The sequence below is a fragment of the Haliotis rubra genome, unplaced genomic scaffold, assembly GCF_003918875.1.
Source record: "Haliotis rubra isolate DU_JTF1 unplaced genomic scaffold, ASM391887v1 Scf980, whole genome shotgun sequence".
In the NCBI taxonomy this organism is placed as follows: Eukaryota; Metazoa; Mollusca; class Gastropoda; order Lepetellida; family Haliotidae; genus Haliotis; species Haliotis rubra.
Window position 1 is genome coordinate 86,893 of NW_025767724.1, and position 27,310 is coordinate 114,202.

Below are 27,310 nucleotides of genomic sequence, written 5' to 3' on the forward strand. Positions count from 1 at the left end.
GCAACAACAACAACAACAGCAGTAGCAGATGATCGGAATTTCGACCCTCGACCGCTTCATACCAAAATATGAGTGGGCTATGCATCTTTAACAATGGTATTGTACCTCAGTGAGCTGGTACTATAAAACCGGTCAGGATGAGAAAACGTTACAAGAACATTTTGACTGAGTCGTGGTGTTTTCATAAAGAATAGTATTCTATAGTGGAACGAGTTAATTTAGCTCACATATGGGGGTAATTGATGACGGAAAGTTGTCAGTGGGGACGGAAAGGGACGAGTGTAGGCGGAAAGTGACGAGTGTAGGCGGAAAGTGACGAGTGGGGACGAAAGCTACTGACCTTGAGAAGAGATCGATGTTGAAGAAGACATATTCGCCGTTGTCGAAGTTAAGCTCATGGGCTTTTATCATGATGTTTCTGACCGAATCAGGTGATGCACACAGCACGATAACTGAAAACAGAAACGCAACACGTAAGTTGAAGCAGTTACATATGACATGAGGCAGTCCCGTCAAACAGATCCGGAACATCTCGGAACACCTGGCAGTGAAATCCCTGTCAATGTGTCCCTGTCAACCCGGATACCCCTCGTGCTAGACAGTTGTGTGAACGAACCATCACGAGGACACTGTTTCCCCAAAATTCGCTAATCTGGTTTGTGTGTTCAAACGAATTCCCACAGCGGTAGTTTCCCTCATGAGTATAATAACTCATCGAGAAAGCATGCATCTATTTTGTGGCTAAATAGGTTGCTGACGCCGCAATTTTCCAGCTATTTGGCGGCAGTCTTTACATAATGGTGTCTAGACCAGTGATTGATATCGTGAGCATCGATATACGACGTAACGTAATTGGAATACGATGACATGTGTCAAACAAGTCAGAGTGCCTGACCACCCGATCCCGTTAGTCGCCTCTTACGACAAGCATTGGTTGCTGATGACCATTTCCTACCCGAATCTTTACGGGTATCGTTAAGCTTGTTGGACGGAGAATATCCCAAACTCTCGCTTACTATAGTCTGTTTGAAGTGAAAACGTGCCGATGAATTTCACCTTAAACAAAACGGTAAATCAAATTATGTGAAATTATGATTGCGAATCCTCATAATTTTACCTTGCCAAATGAACATTTAAATCTCAGAATTTTATTCAACTTAGGATAAAAGTTGTTTAACAAACGATCATAGATTCAAATCGCTATTATTGGTTTGTATTACAAGGGGGTAAGCGCAGTAGATGGAACAGTGAAACAAATGCAGTGCGGTACGTGATGAGCGTTAACTTAGACCAACCCTACTTGTTCTCGGTGTTTCATCTAATGTGCATACCCCCTTGTAATACAAACCAATAATAGCGATTTGAAACTATGATCGTTTGTTAAACAACTTTCATCCTAAGTTGAATAAAATTCTGAGATTTGAATGTTCAATTGGCAAGGTAAAATTATGAGGATTCGCAATCTTAATTTCGTTTTAATCGATTTACTTTTTTATTTAGAGTGAAATTCATCGGTACGTTTTCACTGCAAACAGACTTTACATGTACTTACAAATATAAACAAAATTTCACAGATGTCTTCCATTGGTGACAGAAAACATATTGCAACAAATTCAAACACTAATCAGGTAAAAACATCGTCTTACTGATGTCGTTTAGGCGACTCTTACTTACTCCCAGAGAATTGCAACTTCACACAAACACTCTCTCCCCCGAGACAAAGTAAGTTAGTTTTGTTTAACCACGTTCGGCTGATCTTTCCACTTACACACTAACAACGTTAGCATAAATCTTCTCACATTGTCTCAAGGAGCAAACTAAGAGCACGTCGCACATGTCGGTTAAGAATCCGGACAAGGGCGCAACCTTTTAGACTAAGTACCCTTATTGAGCGTTTGGAACAAATCTTCTAATCCTCGCCCAAGTAATCTGGTTACGTCTGTAAGTGCGTATCCATCAAACGAGGATGGTATACCAGACACTCGCCAGGCGCTAAGGGTTGTCAGGATTGAATGAAGAACAATATTTACCTAGATGCTAGGAGCTGCTGTTGACCTTTATTATGTTTATAGGGAAGTTTTTAACTGTTTGCACTTGGTAGAAGTAAACTTATTAAACACAGCTTCGTCCGGCTACTGGAAGAGCAGCCCTTGTTCGTTCATATATTTCACACCGTGCATCATATTTTTAATACATGATCTTTTCACAGATATCTTATCAAATTCAAGAACAACAAATTTCAGCCATATTTGGTAAAACTTGTGACTGTACATTAGAGGTTTCAAATCTACTCATGGGTGACGATACTTGACAGACCTATAACTGTACATTAGAGGTTTCAGATCTACTCATAGCTTAGGTGAAGATACTTGATAGACCTGTGACTGTACATTAGCAGTTTCAAATCTACCCATAGGTGAGGATACTTGACATAGGTGAGGACTTGATAGACCTGTGACTGTACATTAGCGGTTTCAAATCTACCCATAGGTGAGGATACTTGATAGACCTGTGACTGTACATTAGCGGTTTCAAATCTACCCATAGGTGAGGATACTTGATAGACCTGTGACTGTACATTAGCGGTCTCAAACCTACTCATAGGTGAGGATACTTGATAGACCTGTGACTGTACATTAGCGGTTTCAAATCTACTCATAGTTGAGGATACTTGATAGACCTGTGACTGTACATTAGCGGTTTCAAATCTACCCATAGGTGAGGATACTTGATAGACCTGTGACTGTACATTAGCGGTTTCAAATCTACTCGTCAGTGAGGATACTTGACAGACCTATGACTGTAAATTCGCTGATTCAAATCTTCTCATAGGTAACCATACGTGATAAACCTTTGATTTCAAGTTTCCAAATGTACGTTTGAAACATCAAGATTGAAATCTACGATATATCAAATATCGATACCTTTGCGTTCATGAAAAGCACATGTGATTCAGTTTAGAGAAGTCCAACATAGTATAAAAGGTCATAGCAATAAATCATGTCACTGCTCAATTCAGCTCTTTATATCCAGAATCTTGCCTCGAGGGACAGATGATAAGTTTAACCATTTCAGATAGGAAGTTATGCTTTGTTACTACTAAATTACACAATAATGTTCGATATATTTTGGATGACACAGTACCCGTGAAGATCCGGGTTAGAATATTGATCTTCAGTAACCCATGCTTGTCGTAAGAGGCGACTAACGGGATCGGGTGGTCAGGCTCGCTGACTTGGTTGACACATGTCATCGGTTCCCAATTGCGTAGATCGATGCTCATGCTGTTGATCACTGAATTGTCTGTTCCAGACTCGATTATTTACAGACCGCCGCTATACAGCTGGAATATTGCTGAGTGCGGCGTAAAACTAAACTCACTCACTCACCCACTTGATGACACATAGCGTATGTCCTATTGACTCACGAGTTTATTCAGCAGGTTTGTTTGATTATTTGATTGTTTGTTTGTTTGTCTCTCTCTGAACTCCCCATCCAAGCGACTAGAACCTATAACTAATCGAGTCTTGACCAGACAATCCAATGATTGATTCGACCAGTAAGGCCTCACGACATTGTGGCACGATGACACGCACACAACCAATCCACAAAACCTGATCCCTGATCCAGTGCGGACCCTTGGCGATCAACACACAGGCCCAACTCCAACCCGAACCCCCAAGAGTGTCTCAGCATTTACCGAGTATCAAACGTTAAATACATCATGGCCCTCGTCTGTCTACAGCAACGTCGCTCCACCAAACAACGTTGTATGCCAACATGACCACTTCAACGTCAGTCAACGCACCTAACCATCTTGAAGAATTCCTTGGATACTGAATAGTGTCAGTAATAAACTAACTCAATTTGTTTTTCACATATCTAAAATCTCCCTACCGGCTTTCTATTCCTGGGGGTATTCCCAGCCATTATTTATCATTACCGCGTCCGTGTTGAGAGCTGAGGGATCACTATATGACCACAAGGCGCCAGAGACGGTCTGGCCGCTAATGGACTGGTCACTTCTATCTAAATAGGATAGCCATATGTACGTGGCCATTGCGGGCTTGCCAGTCTTATATATATCAAAACGAGAACTATCTTCAATGGTATTGCTCATTAAGCCCCCATTGCCACGAGATTCAGGAGAGGTGGCCGCGTACATTCGTCGCTCATCTTCATACGTTTCCAAACAAAAATAATTCCAATGAATCCAACATTATTGAAATATATTTATCTTTTCTAAAATAATTGTTCAACAAAAATACTGGAAAGAAGTCATAAGGATATTAAATATGCCAACTACGAAGAAAGTGTTATCCCAAATATAACATATGTTACATTTGACCACTTTCTAAAATGGCATTGTGTATTTCATAGCTTTCGGCCGTGGGAGCCGTGCCAAATAACACTTATCAGAGGGGTACACAAAGTCCGCAGTCTAGACTACCAGTTGTCCGACTTCCATTTGTGTGGAAGCCGCGGTGGCTGAGCGGTCTAGGCGTCTGACTTTGTGTGCTGGCGTTTTTTTAGGTGCCTGACTCTGAGGGTGTGGGTTCGAATCCCGGATGGGACTCAACCCAAAAGAAAGTACTAGAATCTGTACTCTACTTAGAAAGTGTAATCCAAAATATAACATATGTTACATAAGGATATTGTTTGCGGATTGTCTTGTACGATACGGTATTGAAGAAAACCGTCTTCAATATAATAAAATGTCTGTTTGAATCACCACCTGAATAGTATCCTAAGTTAGGGCCAGTGAGTTATGTTTTGTGAAAAGGCATAACGGGTTTTGTCAGCTTTCTTTTCACATTCGTTAACTTATGGCATCAAGGTTAATCTTACAAAGTTGTTTCTGGAATAACCTGTCTCTCTCCAGATTCTACCATTAGTTGTTCGTTATCATTAAGTCCGTGGTCTGCTAGATTCCTATTTTCACTGATGTGTTTGCTGTTTATTTGTTTAACTCCACAGTGTCCCCGCCTTCTGTTGGTGGTCTGTAAATGCACGAGTCTGACCCATACAATCCAGTGGTCGACATCATGAGCACCGATCTACGCATTAGATACATAATGACATGCATCAACCAAGTCAACGAGCCTGACCACCCGATCCCGTTAGTCCTACGACAAGCAGGGGTTACTGAAGACCAATTCTAACCTGGATCGGAACCAGTCACATTCAGAAATGAACATTTTGTTGTTTGGGAACAGTTTTGTGTCAAACCATCGATAATCTATTTTTCGTTTTACTGAGAACACCACACTCAGTCCTTCGCCTGAAACGCCATTATGAACTTCCACACTCATCTCCAACTGTACAAATGTTAGATCCGGGTTAGAATTGATCTTCAGTAACCCATGTTTGTAGTAACAGGCGACTAACGGGATCGGGTGATCAGGCTCGCTGGCTTGGTTGACACATGTCATCGTATCCGAATTGCCTAGATCGATTCTCATGCTGTTGATCACTGGATTGTCTGGCCCAGATTAAACTTACAGACCGCCGCCATATAGCTGGAATATTGCTGAGCGTGACGTAAAACTAAACCCACTCACTCACTCGATATTTAAGGTGAGGTGTAATTGGGTTTAACATCGTGCTTGAGAATATTTCGCTCATATGACGACGTGCATGCGTGTGTATGTGTATGTGCGGCTGCTTGTACTAGCCCAGACTTACGCTGGTTTTATAGTGCTAGCTCACTGAGATACCATGCCGCAGTGAAGCATGAATACCCCACTCAGACACATTATACTGACTCCGAGCCGACCAGTCCTTGTTGTACCCATTAATGCCGACCGCCAGGCAGGGACCAACAAGTACCATATTTTAACGTCTTTTGGTATGACGCGGTCGGGGATCGAACAGGCAACCGTCCGGGCGGACGCTCTAACCACTACACCACGGAGGAGGTCACATCCGTTATTATATCATCGGGAGCAACATGCACTGGCCGCATAACAACATGTGGTCAGTAAGTATTGACCAGTAAAGTGCCCCTCGGGAGATATTGTATTGAAACACTGAAGATATCTTAACGTCCGTTTAACGGTTTCCTAATTTTCATTTCTGACATTACGCCTTAACGTGATAGTTGTTGCGTCTTCCGATCACCGCCTAAAGTTTATGAGAGCCATACAAGATGGATATCGACGCGAACAAGCAGAACTTGCAATCGCGCGAAGTAGTCACAGCGATTTATGAATCAGAAAGGATTAAACCGGAAGATTAAACGCGAGGATTATTGACTCTTAATCTGGATTCAGACGTGACATCTGCAGGTCCAAAAGAGGAAGTCATTCCAAAATGGGTCTTAACAGATACGAGGTCAATATTACCGATTAATCATGACACAAACACTGCATGAACTTCTGATGTAATGGGTGACGTTTATACCGGTGGTACGGGTCGTAACGGTTTTGTAATTGTGATGTATTTTCATATCACGTTTTGTAATAAGCCTGAGAATATTGCCGTCGATGGCTCTTGGGCCGTCTTTGAAGGTGGAAAGGCGCCAAATGAGGAATTTATGCTAAATCGTCAGATATGTGACAATCGGAAAGGAAAAGCAATTTGTCTGTTATTTCAATAATGAAATGCGATTTCGTGGCATTTTCGAAACAAAAATAGAAATGACATTTGAATCGGGATTTTTAAACAAATATGACAGAACACGTCAATTCCGGTAAGGAAAATAATTTTGAAAGTCATTACAATGATAAAATGTAAGATCCTGACATTTTCGGAAACAAAAGAGAAGGGACTCTTGCATCGGGATAAAAAAATATGAATCGAGATCCTGTTATTAATGTTAAAAAAAATAATGTGTCGGTAATTCTATATATGGAATAGACTAAGCCTGGTATGCATTAAGCCTGGTATGCATTAAGCCTGGTATGCATTAAGCCTGGTAACCACGCATGACTATCGGGGCATAGTTCGATTGGGCTCGGGCAGTGCATGTTATCGAACTATCAGAATACAATCGGGTGCATAGTTCAATTGGGCTCGGGCAGTGCATGCTATCGAACCGTCAGAATACAATCGGGTGCATAGTTCAATTGGGCTCGGGCAGTGCATGTTATCAAACTATCAGAATACAATCGGGTGCATAGTTCAATTGGGCTCGGACAGTGCATGTTACCGAACTATCAGTGCATGTTATCAAACTATCAGAATACAATCGGGTGCATAGTTCGATTGGACTCGGGCAGTGCATGTTATCGAACTATCAGAATAAAATCGGGTGCATAGTTCAATTGGGCTCGGGCAGTGCATGTTATCGAACTATCAGAATAAAATCGGGTGCATAGTTCAATTGGGCTCGGGCAGTACATGTTATCGAACCATCAGAATACATGCTAGTTTAGCACACAAAGCATCTTGTCAGAACAGGATATCCTATTGATACTAGACCTTTCCAAAACGTGGTTGCAGTTTAAGTCCGATATACATCTCTGATAAATGACAGTCTTACCACTAATGCCGCTTGTTAGAGTGAGTGAGTGAGTTTAGATTTACGCCGCACTCAGCAATATTCCAGCTATATGGCGGCGGTCTGTAAATAATCGAGTCTGGACCAAACAATCCAGTGATCAACAGCATGAGCATCGATCTACGCAATTGGGAACCGATGACATGTGTCAACCAAGTCAGCGAGCCTGACCACCCGATCCCGTTAGTCGCCTCTTACGACAATAATAGGTTACTGAAGACAAATTCGAACGCAGAATATTCAGCTACTAAGGGTGAGTGAGTGAGTCAATCTTAAGTGACATGAGAAACATTTCAGCCATAATTTCACCCGTGTACATCAATAATGGATGTATTTTGAAACCTGTAATCGATGGACGGTACAATATCCAAACTGTCAAATATTCCATTTTAAACTACTTGAGAACAATTTAAATAAGAAATTCGAAGTCAATATCAAAAAGTAAAAACGGGTGAAGATCGCCAGCGGTCACAGTTAGGGCAGCGTAATGGGGACAGGTTTAGGACAGAAAACGTGCCTAAAATACACGATATGATTTTATTAGTGCGTCGTTTAGGATCTACGCCGCCTCAACAATAATTATGTCAGTTAAAGCTCGGTTTATCGGGTTTCACTGGGAGGAAAGCCCTAAGTGGTGGACGTCAAAGATGTTTAGCTGCAACCCACGCTTAATTTCTGCACTACTTTGGACCTTCCGCCCACTGACAGGCGGTGAGAAATCCGAAATATTGTTCCGCGCGGCGCAGAACCAAGCTCATTCACTTCCGCATTGCATGTGACCACTGTCGCCGTATCCGAATTGCGTAGATCGATGCTCATACTGTTGATCACTGGGTTGTCGGGTCTACACTCGATTATTTACAGACCGGCGCCATATAGTTTGAATACTGCTGAGTGCGGCGTAAAACAACAATCAACCAATCATTGTCACAGATGGACCTTGAAATACTACCAGTGCCACATATATTACATATGGGATACCACTTTCTCTGTAGATTACAGATTCCAGTACAGTAGTACAGTGCCTGTTTTGTTGAATTCCATGCTGGACTGTAATCTACACTCTCCGAACGAAGCACCTAACTGCCAGTACACAGAGTCTGCGATCTAACCCAGCCACCGGGCTTCTACAAATATACCTTTAAATAATAAAGTAGTAATTTGAAATACAATTCCTGATATTTTAAGAAATTTCCCACACGCTTCTGGCGTCTACGAGTAATTGACGAAGTGAATCTACCTTTGCCATTTAAGGCATCTATGGCGCAACATGAATACTTTCTAAAATTACATCTGGGATCATATAACTGATTAGATATATAAATGGCTACTACGTGTTTTGTATTTGAATAAAGTTACTACAACGGATTGAACTGAAAATTGTAATAAAATGTCGAACCGAGACAAGTGAATAAATAAAATCTGGAGCTCTTAACAAATTTGTTAATTTGTGGCCGACCACAACATATTTCACTCGATTTTAGTGTGTAAGTGAGTGAGTGAGTGAGTGAGTGAGTGAGAAGTTCAGGTCAGTATAGTTTTACGCCGCTGTTAACAATATTCAAGCAATATCACGGCGTGACAATAGGAATGGGCTTCACGCATATTCATGTTGGGAATCGAACCCGGGTCTATTCCGTAACGAGCGGACCTTTAACCACTAGGCTACAGCCGCCCCAATATGAGGGAGCCTTCTGGCAATATTATATTCCAATCTTGGGACATAGTGTACAAAATAAGAATCATGACTAAAAGTATATGAAAGTATATCGCAACGACATCTCGTCATGGCTTTGTTCCTGAGGAAAGTTCTAGAACACTCGATTACTTCATATTCTTACAATCTTTTGTTAAGCCAGACTAACCTTACCAATATAAGAGAATTGTACATTTTAATTTCTTGTGCTTTTTGTGTGTTGTGTTGCGCCACAATCAGCAATTTACAAGCTATATGTCGGCGATTTAAATCAAGTTTAGTCAGCAAAACCACCCAGTCTTCATTTCGGTGAGACCTTGCACAGAGCTTAAGGTTCGGGGGACCCTCTTCACAAGGGGTTTGTATCCCAATTACATAAATCGATGTTCATGCTGTTGATCCCTGGATTGTCTGGTCTAGACTCGATTATTTACAGACCGTCGCCATATAGTTTGAATACTGCTGAGTGCGACGTTAAACAACAATCAACCAATCATTGTCACAGATGGACCTTGAAATACTATCAGTGCCACATATATTACATATGGGATACCACTTTCTCTGTAGATTACAGATTCCAGTACAGTAGTACAGTGCCTGTTTTGTTGAATTCCATGCTGGACTGTAATCTACACTCTCCGAACGAAGCACCTAACTGCCAGTACACAGAGTCTGCGATCTAACCCAGCCACCGGGCTTCTACAAATATACCTTTAAATAATAAAGTAGTAATTTGAAATACAATTCCTGATATTTTAAGAAATTTCCCACACGCTTCTGGCGTCTACGAGTAATTGACGAAGTGAATCTACCTTTGCCATTTAAGGCATCTATGGCGCAACATGAATACTTTCTAAAATTACATCTGGGATCATATAACTGATTAGATATATAAATGGCTACTACGTGTTTTGTATTTGAATAAAGTTACTACAACGGATTGAACTGAAAATTGTAATAAAATGTCGAACCGAGACAAGTGAATAAATAAAATCTGGAGCTCTTAACAAATTTGTTAATTTGTGGCCGACCACAACATATTTCACTCGATTTTAGTGTGTAAGTGATGGTACAGTGAGTGAGTGAGTGAGTGAGTGAGAAGTTCAGGTCAGTATAGTTTTACGCCGCTGTTAACAATATTCAAGCAATATCACGGCGTGACAATAGGAATGGGCTTCACGCATATTCATGTGGGGAATCGAACCCGGGTCTATTCCGTAACGAGCGGACCTTTAACCACTAGGCTACCAGCCGCCCCAATATGAGGGAGCCTTCTGGCAATATTATATTCCAATCTTGGGACATAGTGTACAAAATAAGAATTTTGACTAAAAGTATATCGCAACGACATCTCGTCATAGCTTTGTTCCTGAGGAAAGTTCTAGAACACTCGATTACTTCATATTCTTACAATCTTTTGTTAAGCCAGACTAACCTTACCAATATGAGAGAATTGTACATTTTAATTTCTTGTGCTTTTTGTGTGTTGTGTTGCGCCACAATCAGCAATTTACAAGCTATATGTCGGCGATTTAAATCAAGTTTAGTCAGCAAAACCACCCAGTCTTCATTTCGGTGAGACCTTGCACAGAGCTTAAGGTTCGGGGGACCCTCTTCATATGTGGTTTGTATCCCAATTACGTAGATCGATGTTCATGCTGTTGATCACTGGATTGTCTGGTCCAGATCCGATTATTTACAGACCGCCGCCATACAGCTGGAATATTGCTGAGTGCGGCGTAAAACTAAACTCACTCACTCATCAGTGGTTTGTACATTTACGGGCCTCCTTGTGTTTTCACCAGTTAACCATCTTTGTTTGTCAACACTAAATTAACCATATTTTACTCGTCTTCAGCTGTTAAGCGTCTTACACCCGCATCACTTTGGGTTCTCTACCCTTATATGTACGAAATAATGCTGAAAGTAGCGTAAAAGGCTCCTGCTCTCAAGTTACCAATTTCCCCCTCTTTTTGTAATTTAGTTTCCTGGTGTAATTAATACAGCACGTCCTAATTACACCTACAGACAGCCAGTCACTACCGGCGACCTCAGCGACAGAACATCAAAGATCTGGTTTAATCAGAGTCGGATTCATCATGGCTAGATCCGAGACAAAGATCCGACTTCCAGACACAGACCGACACATAAAGACACATTTCAGATGATGCTTGACCTTTGGTTGGTGCCAGACCTTGGACCAAGGATGCTGGTTGGTTCTGTAAATCTAAATCCCAAGGGAAGTGACACTTTATATCACAATGACGACTTTGGCGGTGAGGGATGAACTCACAGTATCTGCGAAGACTACACGAAGCTTAAGTCTTATGACACATTCTGTCTCGTTCGTTGTGTATATTAAACATCTGAAATGTTCTGATTTTAAAATCTTACGAATCTGCAGCGTGATCCTTATACGCTTTTAAAACAAGCTTTGGCACAAAATAGGGTTTATGATTATGATGATTGCGTTATATAATGTAACCTCTTGTTGATTTCATAGCGTTCATATATTAATATTTACGTTTTGTTTGTTTGTTGTTTAACGCCACACTCAGCAATATTTCAGCTGTATGGCTTTAATGCAGTGTACCTATCATCATGTTCTTTACAAACATCTTGCCTAGAGGCTGGAGGTCAACTATGTCGAGAGGCAAAATACACTTGGTCTGTCGGTCTGGGACGGCTGTCTGTTAATAATCGAACAACATGAAGCAGTCCAGTGACTGACACCATGAGCATCAATCTACGTCATCAATCTACGTCATCAGTATACGATGACAAACATTATCCAAATAATAATTTTATCTCTTACGGTATTGCATGGTTTGATGAAGACCGCTTCTTACTCGCACCTTCGGGTGTCTTTAAGCGGGTTTCAGATCTTTTGCTACACTACCGGACAAAAGAAAGTGTCTTTCAGCAAAATCTAGTTTTCAGTGTATGCACATTCAGTGTGAATGAGAGTGATAATTCTTGGCAATTATATCATGAAACATTTAGTTTTAGCCGGGAAAGTATTACACAACGATTTAATGTTCAATTTGATACTATTATTAGAAATGTTAATATTTTCATGTTATTTTTGTAAAAAAATGTAGGCTCTAATTTTCTAATTCACAGAAAATATTTTGTTGTTTTTGAAGATGTTCATTCCGTTTCTATAAAAATCCAAAGAACTGCCAACAAAATATCAAATGGTTGTTATTTACTGAAAAGTCGCATTCAAACGTGTTGACAGTTTCAGCAATAACCTGTTACCATGATGCAGATACGAAAATGTTTGAACAACTTGAAAAGACGATATTTGTTCTGAAGCTTAATTATAGTCTGTTTGCAGTGAAAACGTTCCGATGAATTTCACTTTAAACAAAAATGTAAATCAAATTAAGAGAAATTAAGATTGCAAATCCTCATAATTTTACCTTGCCATTTCAAAATTTAAATCTCAGGTTTTTATTCAACTTAGGATAAAAGTTGTTTAATCAAACGATCATAGTTTCAAATCGGTATTATTGGTTTTGTATTACAAGGGGGTATGCACATTAAATGAAACATCGAGAACAAGGAGGGTTGGTCTAAGTTAACGCTCATCACGTACCGCACGTGCATTTGTTTCACTGTTCCAACTACTGCGCTTACCCCCTTGTAATACAAACCAATATAAGCGATTTGAAACAATGATCGTTTGTTAAACAACTTTTTTCCTAAGTTGAATAAAAAATCTAAGATTTAATTTTTAAATTGGCAATGTAGAATTATGCGGATTCGCAATCTTAATTTCACTGTATTCGATTTACATTTTGTTTAAAGTGAAATTCACCGGTACGTTTTCACTGCAAACAGACTATAGTCCTATGTAAACTCTTCCCGTTCACACGCAGAATTAGAATATCTTCGAAGAAACACATTTGGTAAATTTTAATTTGTTAAAAACGTATTGCTAGTTTTATCTAGACTTTGTATGTTTATTGTTCAACGCAACCCAAGCAATATTACAGCTATATGGCGGTGGTCTGTAAATAATCGAATGTGGATTAATCAAGTGATCAACATCATGAGCATCGATCTAGAAAAATGACTCTGAACAACATGATAACACGATATGCGATCTTACTTCTCGTATGCTCAGCAGCCTCGATGAGAAGGTCTTCAAAATCGCCATCATTTTTGGTCTGGTCAAACGATTTATGCCATGGTTGCACCCCGAGGGTTTTGACCAGCGCCAGATAGATAGCCTCCAAAGTAAAGAAACAGTCGGACTTAACTCTGTTCGGATCATTCTTTCGGTCATGGTACAACAGCCCAATTTTGTTCCAACTATTTGCAAAACACAAGGCCAAAAACGACTCCCCTGCTTTGGCGTACGATCCTTGGATCCTTGTGAGAAGTTTGTACTCAGCTTTGTCGTGAAATGCTGAAACAAGGGCACCGGCGGATATCAAGGGTATCCCCCATTTAAAGCTGAATCGTGCAATTGGAGCCACACTGTAGTCACACGCAGGCCCTATAAACACGTGAGCAAGCTTCTCCGTGTACATGTCAATGGCCGCTAGGGGCCCTTCCGTCTCCGAACACTGGGAATCGCGATACGCCGTCGTGATGTTGTAGCCTTGTAACAACGTCGTGTCGTTGAGGACGGCCTCTATTGCATACTCCAACGCCGGCCGCGTTTTGTTCAGGACCCACGGGTACCGTCCACGGAAAGGGAGGATAACTCCAATTTTGATGTCCAGGGCTGGAACGAGTCTTATTGTAACTAACGAGAAAAGGATGGCAATGGTGTAAAAAGTCTTTGCGATGTCCCAGATCATGATGATGGTGTGTTGATGTGCAGGTAACGATTAAACGTCACTGGTCCTGGTTCGGTTTAATCTGAGCCTTAAACAGTTGCGTGCATCAGTTCCACACGAACAAGCCATGATGGATGAGGACCGTCGTAAACGAAGTTGGTGCCGACCACGTCTCTATCCTCTCATGGTATCCAAGAACGGTCAATTGATAACACTCTCTTTGAACTTTGACACCGTGGGTTTGGAAGAGTGACACCATATTTTAATCAAACCAAACATATCGCAAAGAGAAGCAATCTTGCTGTCGGTATTCAAATAACATGTTCAAACACACCCTGTGAAAACCCCAAATAACGTTCTCCGAGGAATGAATTCGTCTCTTTGAAATGAATCATCAGCTAGGCAATTATAACATGCTATTTAAGATCAACGTCAATGATAATCACTTGCACTGCGTCAACGAGGCATTTTAAAGTCGTTTTGAAACACCACAGCCATGTTAGGGAGAAAACAATGTTGCCAGAAGCAATCCATGGAATCAACCTCAATGGCAAGACGGCGAATGTATACAATGACTTCTAAATACCAAGCTCTTTGGATCGTTACACAAACAGAGATCCCGCTGTAGGCGAATTTCTTCGCCTTCAGGGTAATGTAATATGTATAAGTCGGCGACACGTGTACCCGTCAATGGATGTCCAAAATAAGTTCCATTGATTCCAAACCTCCGATAACTTGCATCTGTCATATATTTACATCCTGCTTATAGTATATAGTTTCTTTGCATCATGTCTCAATGCTCGCGTTCAATATTTCTGTTTTCAATTTTCTTCAGGCAAATGTCAGTCTCATATTGCTAATGGAATTTCTGTTCAGACCTGTCCATGTTTCTCCGAATTTGATCACAGCAAGTTTTAGTTAGCGTCGAGGCTAGTTCATATTGGATTTCGGGAGAAATCGAATTTCCAATGATACTTTCAGTATTGCAAATCTTATTTACAAATGAGAAGCGAATTTGTTAATGATCACTCATGCAGATATGCAGATCCAATCGCTGGTAAATCCTTCTAAATGAGATCCTGGCGGACAGAAGACACAATGCAAGGGCTGTTGGAATATATTTTCTCAATTCCACGAATGTGTTGACAGAATGCACCAAATGCACATTTAAATCTTCAAACCACATCCGTTTAACATCTTAATAACCACCGATTTTCACGATTTGAAAAAAATATTCCGACCAAAATGAATTTGACAACCACGGTATCCTCACGATGAAATGAATCAATAGCTTCTCCTGACTGATATTCTAGATATATTCTAGATGCATCCTTGAGAGTAATATTGATTATGGAATTTAATCCTTATATGGTCATAATCAGGATATTAATTCCAGGAATGGTCTTGTTGCAGGAAAGGACTCGCTGTCGTTGTACTCGTAATTCTTTTGACATCAAAGAATAAGATTTCGTACAATTACTTCTATCCGTTGTATCCTGTATGTCGCCTTGTATGAAGGAGAGTGTCTTACCTCGTTGATGTCCCACACTTCAATTGTCTCCTTTACAAATGCCTCCTTTGTAGGATCTCTTCAGAGACATATTTTTGCTGCATCTACGTCAAATATTTCAAAAATATATATTCCTGCGATATGAATCGCAATCGGCATGACAAGCCGTTGTAAGATCACTGAATCACCTGGTGCTTGAATTAACGAAAAGTGACACGCGCTTTGTAGAACATCCTGATATAGAACATAGAACGCATGTGCCGTACCCTCCTTAGACAATCATTGATCGCTACTCGTGAATGGTAATCAAAGCTGTATCTTCCCGTCCATTCGCCACGACACACATCACCTCAATGTTTCAGAAACTGTCCACCGATGGGGATATTTAAGTGACAGAATATGCACAGCTTCCCCGACTGTCAATCACTTGAAATATTTCGATACATGCCGGGGTTCTGTGAAAAAGACCATTACGGCACGAGCTTTTATCTTGTAAAAAATTGTCCTCCCCGGTAAGGAAGTTTCATTCGAGAGTCATCGAGGAGGGTGTCGAAATCCGGGATGTTGTAAACCCGTCGGAATGCCAATCACAGTTCGTGATAAAAATACGTCCGGCTTTTAGTAAAGCCCGACAAGATGTGCTTCTTTACTATACCGACAGCACGCTATAGCCCGAGACCAATGAAGTCGATGGGAGGTGACAGTGCTGGGTGTCAAACTGGTGTAGACTGTCCGGGGCTTTCAGGGGGAGGTTAAAGTAATGGCTTCGTTACTCTTCTGTCAAGATGGGCGTGATATAAATGATGATACATAAATATTTCATAGTGGTCGGAAGATCGTTTAACGGTGGTGATGGACAGGGGATGACTTTAGTGATCAACAACGTACCGTGAGTCTACACCCTGAATAGATTAAATAGCTAGGTTGTTTGTTTGTTTGTTTGTTGTTTGCGCCGCACTCAGATTGGAATGTTTACCGCATGTGCCTGTTTCATGAAGCTTCGATTAAAGTAACTTAAGATGCAAAAATAACAACAATGAATAGACATAGGTTTATATACTCATGCCAATAATGGTTGTCACCCCCCTCCCCACCCCAACCCAACACCCACCCCACACATCCACCCCACATCCCCTCTCCAACAACAAAAATTGAAGGGGTGACAACCATTATTGGCATGATTATATATATAGAGTAAGTGAGTGAGTTTAATTTTGCGCCCCTTTGAGTGAGTGAGTGAGTGAGAGAATACGGTTTTACGTCGCTTTAACAATATTTCAGCAGTATCATGGCGGGGGACACCAAAATTGGATTCACACATTGTACCCATGTGGGAAATCGAACCCGGGACTTCTGCATGACGAGCGGACGCTTTAACCACTAGGCTACCCCGCCGTCTCACCCCCTTTGAACCCGTGAAGGTCCGGGTTAGAATGAGCCTTCAGTGATCCATGCTTGTCGTAAGAGGCGACAAACGGGATCGGGTGGTCAGGCTCGCTGACTGGGTTGATACATGTCATCGGTTCCCAATTGCGTAGATCGATGCTCATGCTGTTGATCACTGGATTGTCTGGTCCAGACTCGATTATTTACAGACCGCCGCCATATAGCTGGAATATTGCTGAGTGCGGCGTAAAACTAAACTCACTCACTCACTGACCCCTTTTGAACTCCAGTGATATTAGGTGAATCAACTTAATGTCGGGCTAAAGCCTGAAAGTACTTTAAAAAGTAATAGCATTAAATACTCAGAATAAAATATTTTCCTAAGTCAACGTAGGGTGCTGTTCGACGTGGAAATACTATCGAGGTTGCTGCACTGAGTATGATCACGTACAAAAAAATCGTGTTAATTTGGCTGGATTGTGTACAAATGAACGAATTTGTGAAATTCAAATAAGCGGTGGTACATTAGCAGATTACCTAACCCTGGATCCGAGGAGCAGAACAGCGAGGGGAATATAATGTATTGGGTTTGTGATATGTACTAGTGAAACATTCGATCTAGCACGTTCATATATGTTGCTATAATGAAACCATTTGGACGTGCCGTTTGGAAACATTCAAGAGATGGATCTCTGTTTATCTGTACAGTGTCTCTCTTCACGTATATCAGAGCTAGATCTCACCCCTCCTCATGTATATCAGAGCTAGATCTCTGCTCGCATCATGTATATCAGAACTAGATCTCTGCTCCCATCATGTATATCAGAACTAGATCTCTGCTTGCATCATGTATATCAGAACTACATCTCTGCTCCCATCATGTATATCAGAACTAGATCTCTGCTCGCATCATGTATATCAGGACTAGATCTCTGCTCGCATCATGTATATCAGAGCTAGATCTCTGCTCACATCATGTATATCAGAGCTAGATCTCTGCTCGCATCATGTATATCAGAACTAGATCTCTGCTCGCATCATGTATATCTGAACTAGATCTCTGCTTGCATCATGTATATCAGAGCTAGATCTCTGCTCGCATCATGTATATCAGAGCTAGATCTCTGCTCCCATCATGTATATCAGAGCTAGATCTCTGCTCACATCATGTATATCTGAACTAGATCTCTGCTTGCATCATGTATATCAGAGCTAGATCTCTGCTCGCATCATGTATATCAGAGCTAGATCTCTGCTCCCATCATGTATATCAGAGCTAGATCTCTGCTCCCATCATGTATATCAGAACTAGATCTCTGCTCCCATCATGTATATCAGAACTAGATCTCTGCTTGCATCATGTATATCAGAGCTAGATCTCTGCTCGCATCATGTATATCAGAGCTAGATCTCTGCTCGCATCATGTATATCAGAACTAGATCTCTGCTTGCATCATGTATATCAGAGCTAGATCTCTGGTGGCATCATGTATATCAGAGCTAGATCTCTGCTCGCATCATGTATATCAGAACTAGATCTCTGCTCGCATCATGTATATCAGAACTAGATCTCTGCTCCCATCATGTATATCAAGACTAGATCTCTGCTCCCATCATGTATATCAGAACTAGATCTCTGCTCCCATCATGTATATCAGAACTAGATCTCTGCTCGCATCATGTATATCAGAACTAGATCTCTGCTCGCATCATGTATATCAGAACTAGATCTCTGCTCGCATCATGTATATCAGAACTAGATCTCTGCTCGCATCATGTATATCAGAGCTAGATCTCTGCTCGCATCATGTATATCTGAACTAGATCTCTGCTCGCATCTTGTATATCTGAACTAGATCTCTGCTTGCATCATGTATATCAGAGCTAGATCTCTGCTCGCATCATGTATATCAGAGCTAGATCTCTGCTCCCATCATGTATATCAGAGCTAGATCTCTGCTCCCATCATGTATATCAGAACTAGATCTCTGCTCCCATCATGTATATCAGAACTAGATCTCTGCTTGCATCATGTATATCAGAGCTAGATCTCTGCTCGCATCATGTATATCAGAGCTAGATCTCTGCTCGCATCATGTATATCAGAACTAGATCTCTGCTTGCATCATGTATATCAGAACTAGATATCTGCTCGCATCATGTATATCAGAGCTAGATCTCTGCTCGCATCATGTATATCAGAGCTAGATCTCTGCTCGCATCATGTATATCAGAGCTAGATCTCTGCTCACATCATGTATATCAGAACTAGATATCTGAACTAGATCTCTGCTCGCATCATGTATATCAGAACTAGATCTCTGCTCGCATCATGTATATCAGAACTAGATCTCTGCTCCCATCATGTATATCAGAACTAGATCTCTGCTCGCATCATGTATATCAGAACTAGATCTCTGCTCGCATCATGTATATCAGAACTAGATCTCTGCTCCCATCATGTATATCAGAACTAGATCTCTGCTCGCATCATGTATATCAGAACTAGATATCTGCTCGCATCATGTAAATCAGAACTAGATCCCTGCTCGCATCATGTATATCAGAACTAAATCTCTGCTCGCATCATGTATATCAGAACTAGATCTCTGCTCGCATCATGTATATCAGAACTAGATATCTGCTCGCATCATGTATATCAGAACTAGATCTCTGCTCCCAACATGTATATCTGAACTAGATCTCTGCTTGCATCGTGTATATGAGAGCTAGATCTCTGCTCGCATCATGTATATCAGAACTAGATCTCTGCTCGCATCATGTATATCAGAACTAGATATCTGCTCCCATCATGTATATCAGAACTAGATATCTGCTCGCATCATGTATATCAGAACTAGATCTCTGCTCGCATCATGTATATCAGAACTAGATCTCTGCTTGCATCATGTATATCAGAACTAGATCTCTGGTCGCATCATGTATATCAGAACTAGATATCTGCTTGCATCATGTATATCAGCGCTAGATCTCTGCTCGCATCATGTATATCAGAACGAGATCTCTGCTCGCATCATGTATATCAGAACTAGATATCTGCTCGCATCATGTATATCAGAACGAGATCTCTGCTCGCATCATGTATATCAGAGCTAGATCTCTGCTCGCATCATGTATATCAGAACTAGATCTCGCCTCCCCTCTCCTCACCTATATATATGATGATCCGATATTCCCGATATCCAAATAAAGATAAAAAACTAGAAACATATTTCAGCACTACAAACCGATAAGACAAGGTAAGTGATACTTGCACGTGTTAGTCTAAGAAGTTTCTAATATTTATAAAAACAATTGCCAATCATGTACGCTTTTGCAATACACCTGTTGACGACGGTCATTACCGATTAATGACATGGTAACATCATATATAATTAAACACAAAATGGTTTCACTAATTACCAAGAAAGTGGTCAACTGTCCGTTTAAAGGATCGTAAAATCGATGCATTACAAGCACTTAGAACAAACCAGTCTTAAATCAGTCAAAACCCGGGCTTCACTCGAATTTTTACTATTCTGTAGATTAACACGGAAAGAAATAGGTCACATGTCTATTAAGTAAATAATACAGACGATGTTAGATGAAAGAAATATAGCATTCGGCGTCAGAGTCTTGACATGACAAACCTTCAGAAGAATCTGTAATTAGGAAAAGGCGTAGAGAGTAGATCTCTCATTCCAAGTAATTGGGTTGTTAGAAATAATGACAAATAATTGTACTTGTATTGTGCTTAAGATTGGACAGTTGAAATGCAATCTTGTAGAGCACTGTAGCAAAACTCTATTGAGAGGACCCACTCTGGCTTATAGGATGGGCTTAAAGATCAGAGTAGTTAGGTTTCACAGGGACAGGCGAATCCAGTTTGTAGTTTGATGCATAGGAGCCTTGTTTTCAAGGGGAATGGGATATACTGCATCAAGTCGATTGCCATGGGTATTTTCACTGCGGTAGCGCTACAAAATGAGCCAGTCACCTCAGTCTCAGGTATCTAATCTCTTTACTTTTACTTCATGACCTTCTTTGTTCTTTGATGGGAATTTGTAATTGTCAATCAAAATGACCTGGTGAATACGGGAACAGGTCTTAATACCACTCTCCACCATATACGGGGGGAGTGCAAGAACGGACAAAGCACACATGCGTGCGCACGCACACAGACACACACCTTACATCCACACGCGCGCACACACATACCAAACATACAAAAAAATACACAAAAAATCACAAAAACTACCACACAACAACAAACAAAAACAGTCAACACTCACATACAGACCATGCACACGCATAAGCTACACACGCACACGAACGCAGGCTCGCACGCACGCACACACACAAACTGCGCTACTCCATCACAATCTCCCGATGGCCCCTTGTTGGTTAACTTAGACACATATCAACCACGCCATAAGGTAACATTCAACCATACAAAGTCGGATAACGCTGTCCTGTAATAAATCAAAGGGTCATTTAAAACAGACGCTGTAACAGTCCTTGTCTCACAGTATCGTGTTTGAATTAAATCAAAATGTAATTGCCTTGCAACACATTTCCTGGGGCGGTGGGTTAGCCTAGCGGTTAAAGCGTTCCCTCGTCACGCCGAAGACCAGGTCTCTTTGTAGTCTTTCTTTTTTGTCAATATTCGGTTGAGTCGAACTTCGTATAACCGAACTATTTACTACCTTACATCTTCGACAAAGCCGTCTTTGACTGGATGTAATTAAGGACATACAAACTATATCAATGATATGGTCTAGCATAAGCGTCGCCTTACTAGTTTAAACCGTCTCACGAAATGAAAAAAAATAATGAACTAGACGTAAATAATACACTATATTTATCCGATTTCATCTAAACATTAGTGTCAGGAATATTTGTGTCTTTTCAAATGACGATATGAAAACGCTCGTGGGCGCTGCCTTTGGCACATTTCCCATATTTAACAAAATTTAGCGGCAGAACATTTACTTGAAATGAAAAAGCCAGCAGTGCGATGAGATGTTTCATTACCCGATATGGCACGTTTCAATTTGTCCTTAACATTCAATAGAATCTCCTTTCCTTGAAAGAAGACGAACTAACACGATTATTCTGATCTGAGGTGTCGGAAGATGGGTGAGCTTGATGTCGGCTTCGAGGGTATTTCGCTTATGTGGAGACGCAAGTCCGCGTGCGTGCGTATGCGTGTCGATGTGTGCGTGTGCATTATTGCGTGCGTACGTGTGTCTGTATGTCTATGTGTGCGTGTGTTTGTGTATATGTATGTACGTCTATGTGTGCGTGTGTTTGTGTATATGTATGTACGTCTATGTGTGCGGGTGTTTGTGTATATGAATGTACGTCTATGTGTGCGTGCGTGCGTGTGCGTGAATGGCAGTTTCAAAGATCATCCCCACTGATGCAGTCAATAGTGCGTTAGTTTAGTTTTACGCCCCTTTTTAGCAATATTCCAGCAATATCACGGCGGGGGACACCAGAAATGGGCTTTTCGTATTGTACCCATGTGGGGGATCGAACCCGAGTCTTCGGCGTGACGAGCCACTAGGCTACCCCACAGCCCGACGCAGTCAACAGCCCACTGGGACACAATATACTAAATCTGAACAGTCCATCGCCAGGCATACCGAAAACATCAAGCACCATCCGTGAGCTTTGTTTACTATGACGGGGGTTCGATCCATTTTCTGTCCGTTCTCCGCCCTACACGTTTTTCCGATATTTGTTCACACTACAGCTCATCACAAAAGCATTTTTTTGTTGCCAAACACTTTCCCTTACGGAAAGTTAGAAACCCCCACTTCACAACCGGTGTAGATCCGGGTTTGAATTGATCTTCAGTAACCCATGTTTGTCGTAAGAGGTGACTAATGGGATCGGGTCAGGCCCGCTGGCTTGGTTGATACATGTCAACGTATCCCAATTGCGTTGATCGATGCTCATGCTGTTGATCACTGGATTGTCTGGTCCAGACTCACTCAGTCCCACTTCACAAGCACAGATGTGCATTCCCTCACGCATAATTAAACTGATCAAACCTCGACATAATTTAATGAACATTATCGCTCTCGTTACATCACCATCAACACCACGAATGAATTTAGAATTTCTAAACCCTCTGCAAGATGCATCGATCGGCTTAAAAGGAATGCACCGAATGAAATAACTATCATTGTGCTTTATGGAGGCATAAATTCGAATTCTACATGCTTTCCAAATTCGAGATCAAACCAAACGGTGTTACGTGTAACCTCATTGTTATTCTTAAGGGAAATAGTTTCTCTGACTAGATCGTAATAAACTACACATGAATTACCGCTTGCAATATATCACATTAAATTATCGTCACGTGATAAAAGATGAAAGAACGAAGCTAAAACGAAATATGATTTGCAGTGATTAATTGTTCTGTTTTGAAACGATCGCGGGTGATTGGGGGTAAAGCGCGGTTCACAAAATACACTGAGATTGTAAATTGGGAAATGGAAACATAAATTATAACTTGATTAATCTGAAACTTGTATTTACCATACATAGGGCATACTTTTTGCAGAACTGATTTCGATTGTTTGTGTTTGAAACGATTTTGGCAAATAATAAGACAACACTTTTTTAAAAGCATGTTTCCTGCGTGCTCAGAAAAGTTTAATTTACAGTGAGTGAGTATTGTTTCACGCCGCTGTTAGCAATATTCCACCAATACTTCGTCGAGGGACAAAAACAATGACTTCACACATATACTCATGTGGGAATCGAACCCGGGTCTTCAGCGTGACGAACGAGCGCTTTAGTCACTAGTATAGGCTACCCCACCGCCACGATCTATCAACAGATTAGTGAAGTTTACTCATTCTTTCTCTCATGAATGACCAGAGAAATGGAGAGATGGTGTAAATACTACAACTTTGACCTGACGTTGGTACATATATATTCCAAAATATAAAAGCGCATACGACTTTCCGTACAAGAACTTTTTGTTTAGTTGAGAAGTATATATATATATATATATATACACACACTCATGCCAATAATGGTACGTTATGACAAACATCAGATTATCATTGACAACAACATTGAAATCTATGTCGAAACGTAGCCTTTCACAGAATAAAGACCTTGTATATCCATATAATTATCTTCATTCTTCATCAGATTAACATTAATAACAATGTAATTGAAACACAAAGTGGACGAGGCCGGGCTGGGAGTAAGAACAACAAACTACCAAGGGCCATGAAGCCAATAAACCGGTGGGATTAAGTAGTGAAAACAGTAAACAACACGCTGATGCTAATGGATAAAGTCTGTAGCTTGAACAGCTCTTCGTAGGCCGATAGTGTGTAGTACCTTTGTTGATCAAAGGTTTGTGGCGGCGAATATCGATGGCTTCTATACAAGTTCCAAAAACTTTGGGGGCGGTGGGGTAGCCAAGTGGTTAAAGCGTTCGCTCGTCACGCCGAAGACCCGGGTTCGATTCCCCACATGGGCATAATGTGTGAAGCCCATTTCTGGTGTCCCCCGCCGTGATATTGCTGGAATGTTGCTAAAAGCGGCGTAAAATCAAACTCACTCACTCACTCACTCCAAAAACTTTGATCAACAGACGTTTTTACCGCTAGACTACCACCACCATCCCTTCATGGGCTCAAGGTGTGAAGCCTATTTCTGGTTCCTTCGTGATAGCATCGCTGATCTGTTGCTAAAGGTGGCATAAAACAATACTCACTCACTAATGCATACGTGGGCAAAATAACCTGGATTAACAAGGTCAGATGCCAGATTATTGCATATTGTTGGCCGCCAGTTCCAGCAGCATGTGAATATAAGTGTCTTTAAACCTATAGCTGTTGTGATAGGCGCTTACTGTGATGCAAATGCTCACTGAAGAGATATTTTAAACTGAGGTGGTCTCTAGTCGAGATGGGACCAGACAGAATTGTGATTAACGCAATGAGCATCGGTCAACGGAACTGTGTCACGACAAGGAGTCAGTGACCCTGACCACCCGATCCCGTTAGTCGCCTCTTACAATGAGTATGGGTTGCTGAAAACCAATTCTAACCCGGATGTAAGCGTCTTGGACGTACAGCTCGGAGTGAACGTACAGTGTACAGTGGCAGAGTAGGGTAGACTCTTAAACGGGGAAAGAGGATTTGTCTCTGTGGGTGGGCGCTATACAGCCTGCTCTAGTAATAACGCACACGCACGCATACGCACACGCACACGAGCGCGTCACTCTATAACTGCATATAATGTTCAAAGCGACCTTAAATCTCATTGATCACCCGAGTCACGTGACGCGTCGTGTCCCCGATAGCACCTTAATGGGGAGCGAAGGCAGAAGGCGGGGAACCAATTTGTGGTGATAATGAAAGCCAGAATGACAATGAGGGGATGTAAGACTCGTTATCAACATCGATTGCATGGCGCGATGACTGGTCAGGGGAATACAGCCCGTACCGATTGACTTATAGAAACAACCACAACAGCGCTGGTTTCGTGCCGCTTTTATCAGTATTACATCTGTACCATGGCCCGTCGGCTTAACTTTTGGGGAAGCACGGAGGACTGGTGGTTCCAACCGTTTCCCGATTTGGTGAAACTTACGAGGAATTGTATTGTGCTGACGAGCCAAGAAACGAACAAGAGAGAACGTACTATCAAAGGTTCGTGGTGGGCCAAAGGGACAAAACTCTGCATAGCGAATTGCAGCGCATGAGGCGACTGGGTCACGGTGTCGTGGCGTGGCGTGGCGTGCTGTGGGTTGAGGTGAGGTGCAGTAGTGTAAGATAAGGTGAGGTGAGGTGAGGTGCTGTGGTGTGAGGAGCCGTGCAGCGAGAGGTGAGGTGCGGTGAGGTGCGGTGAGGTGCGGTGAGGTGAGGTGAGGTGAGGTGAGGTCCTCGTATCACATGAGATATAGAGGGTGGTTATGGAGGTGCTCTGATGCGGAAGAGTGGAGATACGGAAGAGTGGATATACGGAAGAGTGGAGATACAGAAGAGTGGAGATACGGAAGAGTGGAGATACGGAAGTGTTGAGATACGGAAGAGTGGAGATACGGAAGAGTGGAAATACAGAAGAGTGGAGATACGGAAGAGTGGATATACGGAAGAGGGGAGATACAGAAGAGTGGAGATACGGAAGAGTGGAGATACGGAAGAGTGGAGATACGGAAGAGCGGAGATACGGAAGAGCGGAGATACGGAAGTGTTGAGATACGGAAGAGCGGAGATACGGAAGAGCGGAGATACGGAAGAGTGGAGATACGGAAGAGTGGAGATACGGAAGTGTTGAGATACGGAAGAGTGGAGATACGGAAGAGCGGAGATACGGAAGAGTGGAGATACGGAAGAGTGGAGATACGGAAGTGTTGAGATACGGAAGAGCGGAGATACGGAAGAGTGGAGATACGGAAGAGCGGAGATACGGAAGAGCGGAGATACGGAAGTGTTGAGATACGGAAGAGTGGAGATACGGAAGTGTTGGGATAGGGAGGTTTGGAGATATGGAGCTTTGGCGACCGAGGTGAGGTGAGGTGAGGTGAGATGAGGTGAGGTGAGGTGAGGTGAGGTGAGGTCCTCGTATCACATGAGATATAGAGGTTGGTTATGGAGGTGCTCTGATGCGGAAGAGTGGAGATACGGAAGAGTGGAGGTACGGAAGTGTTGAGATACGGAAGAGTGGAGATACGGAAGATTGGAGATACGGAAGTGTTGAGATACGGAAGATACGGAAGAGTGGAGATACGGAAGAGTGGAGATACGGAAGAGTGGAGATACGGAAGTGTTGAGATACGGAAGTGTTGAGATACGGAGGTTTGGAGATATGGAGCCTTGGAGACCGAAGTATTTAAATACGGAGGAGATGAGATACAGTGAGTGAGTGAGTGAGTGAGTTTAGTTTTACGCCGCTTTTAGCAATATTCCAGCAATATCACGGCGGGGGACACCAGAAATGGGCTTCACACATTGTACCCAAGTGGGGAATCGAACCCGGGTCTTCGGCGTGACGAGCGAACGCTTTAACCACTAGGCTACCCCACCGCCCTGATGAGATACAGAGGCAATTGCATAACCATTCAGAAACTGTGCGTAATGTTATATTCACTGCATGCACAGCATTTGTATACACAATATAACACATGCAAGTCACACAGAAAGCCATTACTGACGCTAATTACCTAAAAAACATTGAGTTAGGGGCATAGATTCCCGCAGCGAAGCACGCGAGGCAAGATTTACCGATCATACAAATTAATACATCAACTGTTCATTGACGTCGTGCACAGATTTTAAAGTAGTTAGATCAAGACACATTTATTTTTTTTAAATACCATAACGAAGATAAATAAATCCAAATACATGCTACCCACTTATAGGAATCGTTAAAACATCCCTCGTCTT

General features: G+C 41.7%; 1 protein-coding gene across 1 annotated transcript in view; it reads right to left on the bottom strand.

Annotated features, from left to right (window-relative positions):
• Positions 1–27,310, bottom strand: part of LOC124265512 (atrial natriuretic peptide receptor 1-like) — a 255,099-nt gene that overhangs the window by 56,584 nt on the left and 171,205 nt on the right. The window contains exon 2 of the mRNA XM_046700296.1: positions 341–452. Coding sequence (XP_046556252.1) covers positions 341–452 — 112 coding nt within the window. The remainder of the gene's footprint in view (positions 1–340; positions 453–27,310) is intronic.